General features: G+C 37.4%; 1 protein-coding gene, 1 long non-coding RNA gene and 1 pseudogene across 3 annotated transcripts; 1 reads left to right on the plus strand and 2 right to left on the minus strand.

Annotated features, from left to right (window-relative positions):
- Window positions 1-1679: 1679 nt before the first annotated feature.
- Window positions 1680-5738, minus strand: LOC310741283 (heat shock cognate 71 kDa protein-like; annotated as a pseudogene). Its single transcript, XR_014538228.1, has 10 exons — window positions 5702-5738; window positions 5611-5646; window positions 4424-4633; window positions 4097-4302; window positions 3831-3983; window positions 3178-3733; window positions 2772-2974; window positions 2471-2669; window positions 2147-2379; window positions 1680-2047 (listed from the first exon to the last, which is right to left on the minus strand). The product of XR_014538228.1 is annotated as a heat shock cognate 71 kDa protein-like (transcript).
- Window positions 5739-9193: 3455 nt separating this feature from the next.
- Window positions 9194-13873, plus strand: crtam (cytotoxic and regulatory T cell molecule). The gene is made up of 12 exons (XM_083567642.1): window positions 9194-9271; window positions 10360-10503; window positions 10661-10813; window positions 11061-11180; window positions 11430-11591; window positions 11885-11974; window positions 12172-12225; window positions 12360-12425; window positions 12768-12899; window positions 13078-13227; window positions 13342-13428; window positions 13542-13873. Exons 1-12 carry the CDS (start codon window positions 9208-9210, stop codon window positions 13679-13681), a joined length of 1362 nt encoding a protein of 453 aa, XP_083423768.1. The 5' UTR covers window positions 9194-9207; the 3' UTR covers window positions 13682-13873.
- Window positions 11960-17548, minus strand: LOC310740699. The gene is made up of 3 exons (XR_014537704.1): window positions 15893-17548; window positions 15541-15846; window positions 11960-13216 (listed from the first exon to the last, which is right to left on the minus strand). It is a non-coding gene; the product is annotated as an uncharacterized lncRNA (long non-coding RNA).
- Window positions 17549-17569: the final 21 nt, after the last annotated feature.

Consider the following 17569-nt stretch of genomic DNA (forward strand, 5'->3'; position numbering starts at 1 on the left):
TAAGTTAAATTCAGGATCAAGACCATTAAACCTTCTCTGTATCAAAACATAGACATTTTAAGCTTTAGATCCAGCATTCTGTGAAGCTAGACATTAACAGCACCACCATCTTGGAAGGGGCAACTTTCCTTATTGAGCCCACTGAATAATTATGTATCTTTTTTAAAGTACTTTATTTATCCCAAAGAGAAATTGTAGTTCTCACATTGTTAGAAAGCTGGAGTAAAAGCACAGGGTCAGTTATGGTACCGCACCCCTCGAGCATATAGGGCACGACGAGTGCCTTATTTAAGGGCCCTACTGTGGCAGCTTGGTGGTTAAGCTTGGAGCTTGACCCTCCACAATTCTGATCAGTACCCAGAGATTTAACGAATGAACCACCCTGCCCTACCTGTATTCTCCCCTTATGTTGTTCCTTACAACAAATGGGCCACTTTGGCTATAAGTGAGAACTAGCTATCAATAATGAAACATCAGTTAATGACTGAAGTCTCACACCACCACTTTAGGTCATGGAAAGTTTGGAGACATGCAGTCAAAGGGGCAGGTGAGGCAGTGCCTCGTTTGTCAAATTCCAACAAGAAATAAATGTACTGAAATGTGAAATTGTTATAAATGGAATTTCTGTATGATTCTGGTCATTTTTTTTGTAAAAATCACCGATTTGCATCCAGGTTTAGTTAAAAATCCCATAGAAACTGACCTGAGCATTGGGAATAAGTGCGTTCCTGTAACTATTTGTGTGAATATCACCAAAATACGTAGACTTCTTGTTTGCATATAATTGCTTTCCAATTATTTTACATATTTGTTGCTATTACCATTACTGCTATAATTGCTATTTAAATGCTAACTGCATTTAAAAATAAGTACAATAAGGGGCAGCCATTACCCCTTGTGCAATGATGAGGGCCTGCAAGAGGCTGAGTACTGATCATATAACACCCAAATTATTTGCCTAATCAAAGTTATTGTAAATGTAATAATTTAATCTTTTTGGGGTTCATATATGTGTAAATCTGGCTGTGCCCAGTGCCTCACCCGGCCTTGACCTCACTGCACATCACTGAGAGGGTTAACACTATTGTTGTAGGTTCATCCACTCAAAAGAGGACATGCTACTGAGTCATATCACTTTTTATTTGACAGAAAGAGACCCAATGATTCCTACAACCAGGTGGAAAACATCTATTCATTCAGCTAACAGGACAACCTCTTCTTGCAGTGTAAACATGTAAACATGCATGACACGTGGTGCAGATTTAGAAGCTACAATTTACCAATCAATTAATTTTTTACAAAAGGAAGCATAGACTTTCCTTTTGGCTTATGCGAGTAATAACATTAATTGAATTGTTAATGTCCTGGAATGAGTGTGTAAATGTGTGTGCATTCTGTGCAGTGGGCATGGTGTACTTCTCCTGCCTTATTACCAGAGATTCTGGGATAGGCATCACTGCAAAAGAATTTGCTGAAATAGAATAGTCTCACATTGTTTGTACATGCAAGACTAATCCACAAACGGAATCCAAAAAACATGATTTACCCACTATATCTGTAATACAATGCACTGTATTGTCAGTGTAATAGCACAAGTACATGTTAAAACACTTATCACTTGCATAATAAATATGATAAATAAACAATTGTTTACAATGCGCTGGATGACAAAAGAAACGTGACATTCAGGAATTGTTTATTCACTCAGTGTAGGATCTTCATACTTGCTTTAAAGTGCATTTTTTTCTCAGCTCACAAAATAACTATTCAATTATCATAATACACTGCATACAGATCAGGCCTACTGGGGAAAAAAACAGAATATAGTTAGTCTATGTCAATGCTATCTTTAATCAACTTCTTCAATGGTTGGTCCAGAAGATCCACTACCAGAGGGAGCACCACCAGCACCAGGGAATCCACCGGGCATTCCACCTGGCATTCCACCCGGCATACCTCCCGCACTTTGGTACAGTTTGGTGATTATGGGGTTGCAAACTTTCTCCAGTTCCTGCTGCTGATGCTCATATTCTTCTTTTTCTGCAGTCTGCAAAATGAATAAATGTTATAGACATCTAATAGCAAAGATTTTGTCATCTGGCTAAGCTGTTAAGAAAGCTGCTAGCGAGAAAACAGTTAAGATTACCTGGTTCTTATCAAGCCAGCTAATTATCTCATTGCATTTGTCCATGATCTTCTGCTTATCCTCATCACTGATTTTACCCTGCAACTTCTCATCCTCCACAGTGGACTTCATGTTGAAAGCGTAGGACTCCAGGCTATTCTTAGAAGAGACTTTGTCACGCTGAACATCATCCTCAGCCTTGTATTTTTCAGCCTCCTGCACCATGCGCTCAATGTCCTCCTTACTGAGACGACCTATTGAAAAAATAAAAATAATAATCTAAGAAACCAGAATGAAACTGAATAGGAAGTCACCCTGCAAAAATAAATCAGGAAGTCAACCTACCCTTGTCATTAGTGATTGTGATCTTGTTCTCTTTGCCAGTGCTCTTGTCAACAGCAGATACATTAAGGATACCATTAGCATCAATATCAAATGTGACTTCAATCTGAGGCACACCACGAGGGGCAGGTGGAATTCCAGTGAGCTCAAATTTGCCCAGCAGGTTGTTGTCCTTGGTCATGGCTCGCTCACCCTCATACACCTGGTGAACATGAAATCTCACTTAGATAACCAAGTAACAACAAGTTAGCATTTAACAAGCCATTGCTCTCAAAGAACATCACAAAATACATCTGGTTCCAACCTGAATCAGCACACCAGGCTGGTTGTCGGAGTAGGTGGTGAAAGTCTGGGTCTGCTTGGTTGGAATTGTGGTGTTGCGCTTGATCAGAGCAGTCATGACACCACCAGCAGTCTCAATACCAAGAGACAGGGGGGTGACATCTAGCAGGAGCAGGTCCTGAACGTTCTCAGACTTGTCTCCAGACAGGATGGCAGCCTGGACAGCTGAAAATTACAACTGAAGATTAGTCTTTTTAGATGGATATTGGGAAAATTGTAACTATTTTCTGTCGCTCAGACATCCAAGGAAGGTACTTGGGCCGTCTTTGGTCTTTTACAACCTCTGGTGGAAACTATGAATGGCAGGAATCAACTTCATCATTGCGAGATCATTAATCTAAAAAATAAATAAACCTATTGTAACTAACCTGCACCATAAGCCACGGCCTCATCAGGGTTGATGCTCTTATTCAGCTCCTTGCCATTAAAGAAATCTTGGAGGAGTTTCTGAATCTTGGGGATGCGGGTGGAACCACCAACAAGGACAATGTCGTGGATTTGAGCTTTGTCTAATTTAGCGTCACGAAGAGATTTCTCGACTGGGTCCAGGGTTCCACGGAAGAGGTCAGCGTTGAGCTCCTCGAAGCGAGCTCTTGTGATGGAGGTGTAGAAATCGACACCCTCGTAAAGGGAATCAATCTCAATACTGGCCTGAGTGCTGGAGGACAGAGTGCGCTTGGCCCGCTCGCATGCAGTGCGCAGACGGCGTACAGCTCTTTTGTTGTCACTGATGTCCTTCTTGTATTTTCTCTTGAACTCGGCAATGAAGTGGTTCACCATGCGGTTGTCAAAGTCTTCACCACCCAGGTGAGTGTCACCAGCAGTGGATTTGACCTCAAAAATACCATCTTCAATAGTCAGGATGGAGACATCGAAAGTGCCACCACCAAGATCAAAGATAAGGACGTTCCTCTCTGAGCCAACCTAAAATGTCAAATACTAAATATTTACAAGCCAGCTACTAAGAAAGTTTAAATGAAATAAATAACCGGTATCGATTTCGACCCCACAACGTTCTTACCTTCTTGTCCAGACCATATGCAATGGCAGCCGCAGTGGGCTCATTAATAATTCGTAAAATATTCAGACCAGAGATCGTGCCAGCGTCTTTTGTAGCTTGACGCTGAGAGTCGTTGAAGTAAGCTGGTACTGTTATCACAGCATTACTGACAGACTGCAACAAAAGTTTTACTAGTACTTAAAATCTTGTTGAGTGATAAACAATAAACATGCACTTTGATTCTGTAAGACACCAGAAAACAAAAGCAAAAACAATCCCACACTCACCTTTCCGAGGTAAGCTTCGGCAATTTCCTTCATCTTGACCAACACCATGGAGGAAATTTCCTCAGGGTAGAAATTCTTAGTCTCTCCTTTATATTCCACCTCCACCTTGGGACGTCCGCCATCACTGATGACCTTGAAAGGCCAATGCTTCATGTCAGACTGAACCACTGTATCCTCAAATCTTCTGCCAATCAAACGTTTAGCATCTGAAATGAGATCGTACCACACCATGTTCATTCGAGCTTAACAATTTGCGATTGAATTAAAAAGAAAACATTTTAGACATCTACAAATTGTTAGTAGTATAAAGGAAAAATTTGTACGAACCAAATATTGTGTTGGTGGGGTTCATGGCCACTTGGTTCTTAGCTGCATCACCAATCAACCTTTCAGTATCGGTGAAGGCCACATAGCTTGGTGTGGTCCTGTTTCCTTGATCATTGGCAATAATTTCAACTTTGCCATGCTGGAAGATTCCCACACAGGAGTAAGTGGTCCCTAGATCAATGCCAACAGCAGTTCCCTTTGACATGATGTCTGTGGGGAAAAAAAACCCCAAAGGAGTCATGTGTCTAAATGGTAAAATAAACCTGATCCCACATTGTACTTTGAAACCTGAAATGCACCAGTGACAAACCGTACAATCAGACTAGACTATCCACAGAAATGATGTAAGGCTATATGCCACAACTGCAAATAGTCCTAAAATTTGATATTTTATTGTTGTTATTATTGATGTTATTATTATTATTAATAATAAAAAGTCTCTGAAATAGAAGATAATATCATTTAATGCTCCGTTCTCAGATGACAACGAAGTAGGATGAGGTATGGCTGTAAAATATTCATCAGGGCTGGGTTTTCCAGAACCTTCCAAGCCCAATAATACCCTTAATAAAGACAAGTGCAAAGTATAGCCATCTAAGCCCAGTACAAGTGAATCACCTCATATTAACTACAGGTTTATTCCACAGATTTGAATCCGAATTCATAATTTCGGATTATATCTTGAACACAATTAACATTTATAGAATCGATTCTTATCGAGACAAACAGAATATAGGTCGTTGAAATAGGAGCTGAAGTACTGATGTAACATATGAGGCCTTTGGATGAATATCAATGTACAAAATGTTGCAAAATGCTTCATACCTCCTCCCTGTATACTGTATATCAATACAATCCGCCTGCTGCGCAAAACCTAATAACGATTCAGTGTTTGGACAGACGCTTTTAAATGGCAATGGCCAACCAATCCATGATTAACCCTATTACCAGTCTACAAACAGGATAGAAATAATGCTCCCCTTCCCCCAACCGATGGTCTCTAGATGCCTACATCCAGCACCTTCCTTGGTATCCCCGAATGTATCATGCACAAGCTGCTAACATAATACAAAAAAATCCCATCTGATGTTAAAATCCATTTTCTTACATTACTGTTTTTACTGATTTTAACTCATCATTAATTCTGAAAACATAATAAGATATGAGTAATAGGGAATGTGAGTTACCTGATGCTTTCTTCCTTTGCCGTGCCCGTTCAGCCGCTCCGTGGATGTGCGGGGTGTGTGTGTGTGTGTGTGTGTGTGTAAGAGCGAGAGCTGTTTAGTGTTTTTGTGTGTGTGTGTGTGAAGGAGAGAAGACTGCAGAGAGCTTTATCCCTGAGTTCCGTGTGCAGCCGACAGCCAATCAGATTCCGCGCAGCCGCAAGAGAACGCATCGCACCTGCAGACGGAACGTTCTGGTTACTTCGAGATCATGCTGGACTGAAACCTCCATGCAAATCCGACCAGACTTCACACTTTACCTCAACCCGTGGGATGTATGTCATGGAATAGGGATGTATGTCATGAAATAAACTTATTTAACAGACGAAATTCTTCCATCTGCCACATTGAACTGAATTATTTGATTTTGAAAGGAATTTACCTTTTCAATGTAGGCCTCCATGACCTCTTGACACCATAGAGGGGATTTCCTCACAGAAGTTCTTAAATGTTCCTTTATGTCTTTAAACTTCCACTTTGGGATGTCCATCATCAGCAATGACCTTGAAAGGCAGCTGCATCATGTCTGACTGGACCATTAGATCTTCAAATCTTCTGCTAATCAAGCATCTGAAGATAGACCATACCACAATATGGTCACTCAAGCTGACATGTACTTAATTTGACTTTAGTTGCAACGGAGGAATAAAGTGGAAAATACATACCAAATTGAAGATTTAAAGCCATTTGGTTCTTGGATGCATCAACTTGAGACGTACAACATGACCGATGACCTTGAAAGGCCAATGCTTCATGTCAGATTTTAACCACAGAATCGTAGAGCTTTTTGCTAATCGGACACTGGCATCTGAAATGAAACAGTGGTCACTAAAGCTGAACAATTCACTTATAGCCATATACATGCCATCGAAGTGACAGCAATATAGCCAACTAACCAAATGACAACCAACATCTACAGTAACATCATACTAACTAATGATTCGGTTGGTGTGGTTCATAGCCACCTGATTCATCACCAATCAACCTTTCAGTATAAATAAATGTATATTTATATTTTTTTTTTATTTTAAAGTAAGTGGTCTTGAAATCAATATCAACTGCAGTTCTCTTTGAATAACAAAGGAACGATGTGTCTAAATGGTAGAAAGAAATCTGATGCCACGTTGTACATGTGAACCTTAAATTTACAAATAACAACCCTTACAAGTTGAGTATGCAATGACCACTTGATTATGTAAGGTTACATGTCACAACTTTAAGATGGCTACATAAGTCGGGACTTTCTTACCCTTGTCAGAACCACATTCAGAAATAATGGAGAAACACCTTTAGTGAGTGTCATTTACCCAGAAAATGCTTCACGATGTGCTATTGATAAGCAAGTGTAAAGCTTTAGTTGTCTAATTAGGAACTTAAATTATTATGTATTTATGACATGTTTTACTTTAAGAGATACATGTTTAAAGAGAGACTGTACAACCCCAGTGACAAAGTAGCCTACAGTTTAGAGTGTCTTCAGATCATCTAAATTTAAACCTATTGTGAAAGTAAAAGTAACAGGTATAGACAGTTATAGATAGTTAGGTAGTTTCTGTAGATATGCTGTTTTTAAATATTCAGTTGGGCAGGTTAGGCCTGTGGTCGTGTGTAATAATCATAAATATAATCAAATATTAACCATCATCATTTTTTAAAATAAAAATATTGCATTTTGTTGCGATCTTTATAAGATTTTATGATATGATAGAGTATTTCACTTATAATGATACTAAAAAATCTCTTTTGTAATTATACAAACAATAACACTACTATTATAGCTATAAGGCAGGTCATAAGGTGAAGTGGGATTTATAAATATACTTGAATATGTCAGAATAAAATAATTTAGATAAATCCTAAATTAAAGGTGCACTGTTTTTATTTTAAAAAATTGATTTGACTTTATAACTGCTAAAGAAGTTCTGTCTTAACGGCAACTACAAATTACAACGAGGTCATGATCCTATCCAGGGTATTAGGCCACACAGTTTTTTTAAGTCCTGTTCTTTAAAGTAAAATATAAAAAAAAAAAAACACAAAAAAATTATGTAATGTCCACTGATCTCACCAAAATCTAACAGGAAGCACTAACAAGAAAAGGGCAGAGAAACAGCGTGGTGAAATGAGAAGTAAAAAGTTTCCCCAGTGTAGTTTGGTCCTAAACAACATCTTAGATCAAATCATTTTTTTAAAGAACAAAATACAAAATGCAGTAAAGCATATATCCCCATTATATAGATAAACTGAGCTCAGGGGCATTCCTGTTTTTAATCAGTATCAACTGACAAAACAGATGCTGACAAACAGTGAAATATGTAACTTTTTTAAAGACAACATATAAGATCAAAATGGGAATATCCAAAACTACCTTTTGTTCAAATCTTAATAAAACTAAATCTGTTTTTTAGGTTCCTCATGTTCCTACCTTTTCAGGAATATATATATATATATATATATATATATATATATATATATATATATATATATATATATATATATATATATATATATATATATATATATAAAACTATACAGTATATATGAAAATATATATATGAAAATATATGAAAAGCAGCATACTGAAAAGGCAAAGCATGCAGAAAAAAAACAATTAAACAAATAACAATTATTCTACACAAAAGTTAATCCAGACAAGAGTAAATAGTAGTAAATAGTGTGGTATCAGTGGAGTACTGGGGGGCAAAGTAATAAAAAAATTTGTGCGTTTCTGTTTAAAAATAGTTTTTATAGTTAATTGTTTCGTTTCGTTTCGTTTCGTTTTCTCCCGCTTATCCGTATTTCGGGTCGCGGGGGCAGCAGTCTAAGCAGTAACCCCCGCCTTCGACTGCTGCCCAATCCTCACAGCACCGTCCCTTACGGTCCCTCCTGCAGGTGGTGAGCCCACGGGAAGGCGGCCCTACGTCACTTCGACGTTACGGACCTTGATGTTTCCCTCGCAAGGGACCCCCGGAGCATAGAGGGTTAAGGGCCTTGCTCAAGGGCCCAAGGGTGGCAGCTTGGCGATACCGGGGCTTGAACCCCAGACCTTCCGATTGGCAACCCAGCGCCTTAACCGCTGGAGCCACCACTCCCTCGAGTTAATAGTTATTTGTTTATAAATAGTTAATTGTTGTTAGTAATAATTTTACGCTATAATACTGCTAATCGTCCCATTGTCCAGAAAATAACATTTGTCACTATATTAACAATGCTTCCATTGTGGGTGTTGGTTAATTAATGTAGCTTATTTATGCTTTATTTATGCAAATACAGGTTGTAAAACCTGACTTTCATTTTGCAGGACAAATAAATGAATGACTTTACTATAAACCAGGCTTGGATTCTTTTCAGGTATTATTGTTCTTGGACTGCCCCAATTAGTATCACGTAAGCAGTCACTGGTCACTTGATAAAAATACAGAAGCAGCGACTGGACAAAATGCCCCTGAAAGTTAAAAAAGCAAAGTGGTACGTGGGACTTCCATGACATATAAATGATGTCATGGAAGCCTTTGTGTTTATAAAAGCAGTGAGAGAGGAAGTCAGCTTCAGACCTCACTCATGCCTTGCACTATGCAGTACACACTGAATTTACACATTCGCTTTCTCTTGTTGATCACAGGAGGTGAGTAAGGTCATGACTATATTATTTATCACAGTTTCACTAGATAAGCCCATTCAAGGGTATTGTATTATTATTTTAAAATTGAAATAATTTGATTTTAGAATGAATTCAAACTTATCTGTAGTGTGTGCAATTAGAAACAAGTTTGTACATTTCTTGTTCATTGAGTTTGATACCTGAAATGATTTATTATAATGTTCAAATTGTTTCATAAAATGCAATCTTTGTGCCGAACCACTGCAATGTAATCAGGGGGAACTTATAAGGTTATAATAGATATCAATTGACAACAGACAAGCAGTAATCATGTGTAGTTAATCGTAAACATTGTTAAGAAGTTTGATTATTTGTGGCTATTATAAAAATAAAAAAATAGTATACACAAAGATTTTCATTTTAAACTAACATACCTTATTTCATTTGGAAAAAGTTTTATTATATATACGTATATATTTACATATATACATGTATGTACTGTATATACGTATATTTAAAATTAAACCTTTTCCAAATGAAATAAGGTATGTTAGTCACAGGTCATATAAGGAAAAAGAAAAAATATTTTGAGAATTTCCCACTCAGACCTTCACCTACAGTTCTGGACATAGATTTAGCAGAGGTGTTGATCACCCACATGTCTTCTTTGTGCATATGACTAAAGAAATTACACCTACAGCCATGAATGCTATATATCTAAACTCAATTTCCTGTTTAACAACATTCTCACCACATACACATATATATCGACCACTCTCAGTTTACACTCATGCTTGTGCCGAAACCCTCACTTTCCTGTCTGCTGTCTGCAGCCCCCCTGAGCACAAAGAGAGTAGCATTATGAGTCACAGTGGAGTAAATCTTATCTGCCCCCTTATCTTCCATTTACAAATGGCAATTATACACTTTTTTTTGCCCACTCATTGACTGTACTGTACTGACATTTTAAACAAGTAGTAAGTAGCCACAGAGATGTTGCAAGTTTACAGTAGGATATGGTTTGCTTTTAAGACATGGTGCACATTTAAAGTATTGCATAGTCAATATTTATTATACCCTTATTTCACACAGACATGCTGTTTGTCTTACAGGTTTAACACAGTGCTTAGCACTGAAGCATATTTCAGTAATACGAGGAGACACTCTGACTTTGACATGCCCTATCAAAAGTATGAAGGATGCAGTGGAGTGGAGAAACCCAGATGGCTTAATTATGTTCTTTAACAAAAACAAAGGTAAAAATGCTGTTTGGGTTACTCTGGTAGTAATGCTATTTAGAAGGATAGAGATTAAACATAGTTATGAATTACACCAATAGTCTACTACTGGAATTCTCTGATTTTTGTCTATCTAACAAAATAATCATATGTCTCTCCCCATATTAATTTTCAGTTTTGAAGGAGAAAAGGAACCAATTCGTCGCTTTAACCAAATCAAAGTTTTCAATACAAGTGACTGATATAACCTTCAGAAATGGAGGTGTTTACCAATGTGTACGTTATAACAAGCAAGCCTCGATGAAAAGATATAAAGTAATTGTTGTAGGTGAGTACAAACATTTTCCTATTAGCACTGTTAAAAAATGGGATCGAAATGGGTTTTGATACTGCATAGTGCTTGCATGATTTAACTAATTTAACTGCTTAATACTTTAATCTGAGATGAGATTTGAAAAGGAAAAAATATTCAATTGTGTGTTATCCATGTAATTCAACGTTTTTTATATCAGTTGCTAATTTAAAGATATTGTCGTGCTGAATGCAAAAAAATCTATTATTTGCTAAACTCATAGGTGCTCCAAAGCTGGAAAAGTTCGAGCAAGAGAATAAAGTTATGGTTAAATGCTCTGCTTCAGCGAATGAACATCCACCCAAACTCTCATGGATAATGGACAATGGCCTAGAGATTCATCGTAAGTACATAATTACGTAATCGGCAATGTTTACACCAAACAAATGTCAAAATGTTTATAGGTTGGATTATGACATCAGATTCAAACTGCTTATTATCAAATATTATATTTGTAGATTTATGTGATTTTTTAAATTTTTTATTTTATTTCACCTATTTTCTGCTGTTTGTGTGTTATAATCAAACTGAATCGTTTTCTTAGAAAAAATTTTTTTTATTTATTTTTAATATTTAATTATTTATTTTTTAGCTCTCCCATACTATGAGTTAAAAAATGCATCCAAGAAATTCACGGCTAGTAGCCAGCTGAATGTCAATATTCCTAAAAAGAGAGTTACAGTGAAGTGCCTGGTTCGTCATCCAGCTCTCTATGGTTCCACAATGGAAAACTTCATACACTTAGGAATGCAGAGTAAGTACATGTGCATGTGTAAAAAAACATCTGAGAAGAGCAGTATGGTATAGTTCTCTGACCTTAATAGGCGTTTTACCATTAATAGGAACAAACTATTTTGGGGGAATTTTGTGGTTTCGGGCTAAATTGAAAGCACATATTACGGAGTGGATCTTTGGTGTCTTCCTTTTTTTTTTAGCTTTCAACATAACACATGATTAACTTCTTTGAAATGTTTTTTTTTCTTCTTTTTGTGGAAAGAAACAACTACTTGTTTTAATTGTTAATGTATTTTTTTTTTTTTTGTGCAGATGAAGACACAACAACCTCATCAAAACATTTAACTACCACACTTGGTTCTACAGCGAGCACAGTCATTCCAACCATTTTTAGCAGTACAAGTAAGCACAAGTATTTTTATTTGACAAAAAAACAGAAATATAATACATGTTCAGCAAAGCATTATACATATGTGAGAAAGTGGTTTGCAAGAATCTGGACAACTGCGTCACCTAGTGGTGAATAGTTAAATTGAACACAGACTAAGCAGAATTTACTTCCACCTGCATTATTATTAAATATGATCTTTTCTTTTCAGGCTTCACCAATAGTCATTCAGAGTCAGAAACAACAAATGACAGTAAAACAACAGGTAAGCAATTCATAGACACTGACCATTCTAGATGTATCCTGTATGTTGACACCAACTCAACAAATGCTTTAAAGTTACAATTGTCTCAGTAATGTCAATAATAATAAATTGTTCTCTGAAATGTTTTGTTGCAGTAAATGAAACCACAGAAGACACTTCATCAAATGGCCGCACAAGCATTTTAAGCAACAACACTACCGGTGAGGATGTACACAGTCTGAATTTTAACATCACATAACAGTGCAGAAGAAGTGTGTCTTGCACAAACCTGGTGTATTAGATCTTTTTCACAGCAGTCATTTTGATTTAAAATAGTAGGGCAAATGCAAGTATTAGCAATGACATTAATTAGGGTTCCGTTCCATTTAGGTTTATGATAACCAGTTTCCTGCTATTGCTCAAGGTCATGCTGAATACCTGCCATTTTAGCCTATAAAAGCAGTTTTTTCTGATTTTATGTTTTTACTTTTCTTGACCACTGTGCACGACAACAACCATACACAATTATGTTACAATTACTTATCTTACCATTTTCATTGCAGCAAATGAAACTACAGAAACAATATCTGAAACAACAGAGGGCACACCAGCAAATAAAACTACTGAAATAATATCTGAAACAACAGAGGGCATACAATTAAATACCAGCATCGAGTCATCAAGCAATAATACTGGTAAGTAATTAAACAGTCTAAAACTAGTCATTGTTACAGTTTATAAGATAGGTGTGCTAAATATGATAAACCTTTCCCTATGTTTTAAGTAGTGATAGAATGTTTTACTTTCTGATGTAAATAGCTATGAACTAGATTCTGTTTTTGATACAGAAATTAATCATGTTTGTCCTTTTAGGGAATGACAACACGCATGTAGACAGACAAAGAAAAATGGGAAATTCTGCTTTGCTTGTGATGCTGGTCACATGCCTCATCATCTGCCTGTTTGTGGTGCTTACATTCTTCCTGGTTCGCCTCAGAAAAGCACATGTTGCCTGGAAAAAAGGTAGCAGTTCAAAGAATCTGAAATTCACAAAAGTTCATTAGATGCAATGAGTCCTAAATATGATTGTTACATAATTATATCTGCTTGCTAACAATTCTTTTTTTCTAACCACAGAGAATGAAGAGTCTGATCAGTCAGTAGAGAGCAGCAAATCAAAATCTAGCAGTGAAGAGAAGCAAAAACAGCAACAGAGAGGACAAGGTACAGTCTTAACTTTTAATAAACAATTATCAATGTAGAGATTATAAGTAGGCAACTTTATTCAAAAAGCTTTAACTCTTTCTTAATCAATCTCGCTCTCTCTCTCTCTCAAGGCTTTTGGAACACCAGTTTCACAAAATACAAACCAGAGGAAACACCAGAGACGGAGACTCAGACCACATCTGCTTCTGTACAAGTCGATAACTCACAGCACTTTATCTCCCGATCTGGCATCAAAGAAACTGAACTATGAACAATACAAGTCCGTAATACCTAACGAACCTTGGTTAGACATTGGTGCCTGAATTTGTATGTTTAAATAATAAGCTAAAAATGGTTTGCTTTTTATATATTTTGTATGTTTTTACTATAAAAATGTTGCTAAAATTAATTTTATATGTGAGTATGTATATATTTTTAAATAAATAAGTATATTTTTTATAAATCTTTTTTGTCCTCTTTTATTGAACTCTACTTATAGGATACCAGCAAAACATATTTACTCTCAAACATTAAAATCTGTTGTTAAAGAATTTAAACGCTTTAAATATACATATAGTACAAGTCAAAGGTTTGTACTCTTCTTCAGAGTTTTTATTTATATTGATTTTCAAATCTGTATTTTAATACTGGACATTAAAATTATCACTGAACAAATATGGAATTATGCAGTAAACAATAACATGTTAAATAACCAAGAATATGTTTGAAATGTTTGATTCTTTAAGTAGCCACCTTTTCATTTGATGACTGCTTTGCTTTCTCTTAGTATTCTGTCAGTCAGCCTTGTAAGGTAGGCAACATAGAATGGTATTCCAACTATGGTTCCCAAAGGTGTTGAGCACTCGTTTACTGCTTTTTCTTTACTCTCCATTCCATCTCATCCCAAACCTCAACTAAATTTTGATCAAGTGATTGTGAAGACTAGGTCAACTGATGCAGCATTCCATTACTCTCCTTCTTGGAAAAATAGCTCTTATTTAACCTAGAGGTGTGTTTGGGGTCATTGTACTATTGGAAAACAAATGATGATCCCAGTAAGTACAAACCAAATGGGATGGCGATTCTGTGGTAGCAATGCTGGTTAAGTGTGCCCTGAAATTGAATGAAATCAACAACAGTGTCACCAGCAAAGCAACACCACACCATCACACCTCCTCCATTACGCTTCACAGTGGGAACCACACATTCAGGAACCATCCGTTAACCCTCTCTGTTTCTAACAAAGACTCTCAAATTTGGACTCTCAGACCAAAAAAAGTTTTTCACTGATCTAATGTCCATACCTTGTGATTCTTGGCCCAAGCAAGTCTTCTTGTTGTTCTTTTAATGTAATGGTTTCTTTGCTGCAATTGATCCTTACTCGTGCAGTCTCCTCTGAACAGTAGATGTTGAAATATGTCTGCCTCTTAAACCGTGGGTAGCATTTATGTGGGCTCAAATCTGAGGTGCTTTAAATTGCCTTTTTTGGGGGGCTGGTAATACTAATAAACTTATCCTCTGCAGCAGAGGTAGCTCTTTGTCCACCTTTCCTAGAACAGTCCTGATTGACCTTAATTTTTTAAAGTAATGATAGACCATCTTTTCTCTTTACTTACAAGAACATTTCTTGCCATAATGTGGATTTGTACAGTAGTTGTAGCCCTAATACGACTATTGACTCTACTCAACACTTTCCTCTGCACACGACAACTGATGGTCTAAAGCGAATTAGGATGGCAAGAAATGTCACTACCAGGTGAATCTTTTGAGAGAATGCCATAAGTTTGCCAAATTGTCAACAAAGCTAAATAGAGCTACATTAGACAATCTAAAAAACAAAACATTTACTGGATTGTTTGACCCTTTTTTTATCTACTTCATTATGGATGTCTTCAGTATTAATGTACAATGTCAAAAACATAAATAAAAAATGAAAATAAAATAAAAAAATAAAAGTCACTAAAAACAACCCACTTAAAGAGTAGGTGTGTCTAAACTTTTGACTGCTAATGTATATATCAATTTAACATCTTCTTCCGGCTGCTCCCATTAGGGGGCGCCACAGCGGATCATCTCGCGCCATACTACTCTGTCCTATTTCAAATTAACTACCTGCATGTCTTTACTCACCACATCCATTAACCTCCTCCTGGGCCTTCCTCCTTTACTTCTCCCTCATGGCTAGATCCTCAGCATTCTTCTTCCTATATACCCCATGTCCCTTCTCTACACATGTCCAAACCATTTCAATCGCTTCTCTCTCACCTTGTCTCCAAAAGCCTGCTCTAAGCCATCTCAACATAGCAGGTCTCACCACAGTCCAATAAACTTTCCCTTTTACTCTTGCAGATAGCCATCTATTACAAATCACTCCTGACATTTTTCTCCACTCACTCCACCCTGCCTGCACTCTTTTCTTCACTTCTCTAATACACTCTACATTACTTTGCACTGTTGATCCAGGGTACTTAAACACCTTCACCTTCACCACTTCTTCACCCTGCAACCCCACCAGTCCACTGCCCTCCCGCTTATTCACACACATGCACTCTGTCTTAGTTCTACTGAACTAAAACATTTATTCCCCTTCTTTTCAGCATGTACCTCCACCACTCCAGGCTCTTCTCAACCTGCTCCCTACTCTCACCACAAATCACAATATCATCCACAAACATCATAGTCCACAGACACTTCTGTCTGACCTCGTCCATCAACCTGTCCATCACTACTGCAAACAGGAAAGGGCTCAGAGCCTATCCTTGATGCAATCCCACCTCCACCTTGAACGTCTGTTGTTCCTTTTGCACACTTCACTGCTGTCACACTGTCCTCATACATGTCCTGCACCATCCTCACATACTTCCCTGCCACCCCGACTTCCTCATACAATACCACAACTCCAATCTCCGCACCCTGTTGTACGCTTTCTCTAGATCCACAAAAACACAATGCAACTCCTTCTGACCTTCTCTACACTACTTCATCAACATTCTTTAAGAAAATGTTGCATCTGAGGTGTTCATCCTCAGCATTAAACCTTACTGTTGTTCACAGATGGTCACCTCTTCTCTCAGCCTTGCTTCCACTACTCTTTCCCATAACTTCATGGTGTGACTGATCAACTTTATTCCTCTGTAGTTACTGCAGGTCTGCACATCTCCCTTATTCTTAAAAGCCGATACCAGCACATTCCTTCTACATTCCTCAGGCATCCTCTCACCCTCCAGAAACTTGTTAAACAATTTTGTTAAGAACTCCACTGCCATCTCTCCTAAACATCTCCACGCTTCTACTGGTATGTCATCTGGTCCAACCGACTTTACATTCTTCATCCTCTTAATCACTTCTCTCACTTCCTCCTTACTAATCCTATCCACTTTCTGCTTCACCATCTCCACATCATCCACCCTACTCTTTTTTATTTTCCTCATTCATCAGTTTCTCAAAATGCTTTCTCCACCTTCTCAACACACTCTTCTCACTAGTCAACACATGTCCTTCTGCATCCTTTATTGCTCTAACACATGCTTCCCAGCTCGGTCCCTCTGCCTGGCCAATCAGTATAAATCATTTTCTCCTTCCTTAGAGTCCAACTTCTCATTCAGATACTTATATGCTTTTTTTTTTTTTTTAGCTTTTGCCACATTCCTCTTCACCTGCTGCACAATCTTTTTGTACTCCTGCCTACTTTACTCATATCTTTGTTGATCTCAATTCTGTTTCAGCAGCTTTTTTCTCTTAAAGCTTTCCTGCACTTCCTCATTCCACCACAATGTCCTCCTTTGTCTTCCTTTCTCTTTCCAGATGTCACGCCAAGTACCTTCCTAGCTGTCTCTCTAATCACTTTTGCATTAGTTGCCCAATCATCACCTCTTCCAAACACTAGCCTGTCAAAAAAATAATTTTAATTCATATAAGAAAACCAGGAATCTATATCTGTCCTCGGATCAACAAAATGGCAAGGAAACATGCAGGAGTAAGAACCGTGGGCGACCTCATGTTCTAGATGTTTCTTCTACGTTTGATGTTCTGAGATCAGTAGCACATGGTCTTAAACAAATGGTGTTTAAAAGTGAGTTAATGGAAGCAGTTCCTGGATCTGCCATCGAAGGGTTACAATCTCCGACCAACCACGTTTTAGCTTTTTTTTTTTTTAAGG

The sequence above is a fragment of the Silurus aristotelis genome (genome assembly GCF_946808225.1).
Source record: "Silurus aristotelis genome assembly, chromosome: 18".
Classification (NCBI taxonomy): domain Eukaryota; kingdom Metazoa; phylum Chordata; class Actinopteri; order Siluriformes; family Siluridae; genus Silurus; species Silurus aristotelis.

What these genes read in the sequence shown, in the direction of transcription:
- crtam (XM_083567642.1), top strand. Translation starts at nt 9,208, where the DNA reads ATGCCTTGCACTATGCAGTACACACTGAATTTACACATTCGCTTTCTC. An exon ending in AAATGACAGTAAAACAACAG is followed by an intron (nt 12,226 to 12,359) that starts GTAAGCAATTCA and finishes GTTTTGTTGCAG; the next exon opens with TAAATGAAACCACAGAAGAC. An exon ending in ACATGTTGCCTGGAAAAAAG is followed by an intron (nt 13,228 to 13,341) that starts GTAGCAGTTCAA and finishes TTCTAACCACAG; the next exon opens with AGAATGAAGAGTCTGATCAG.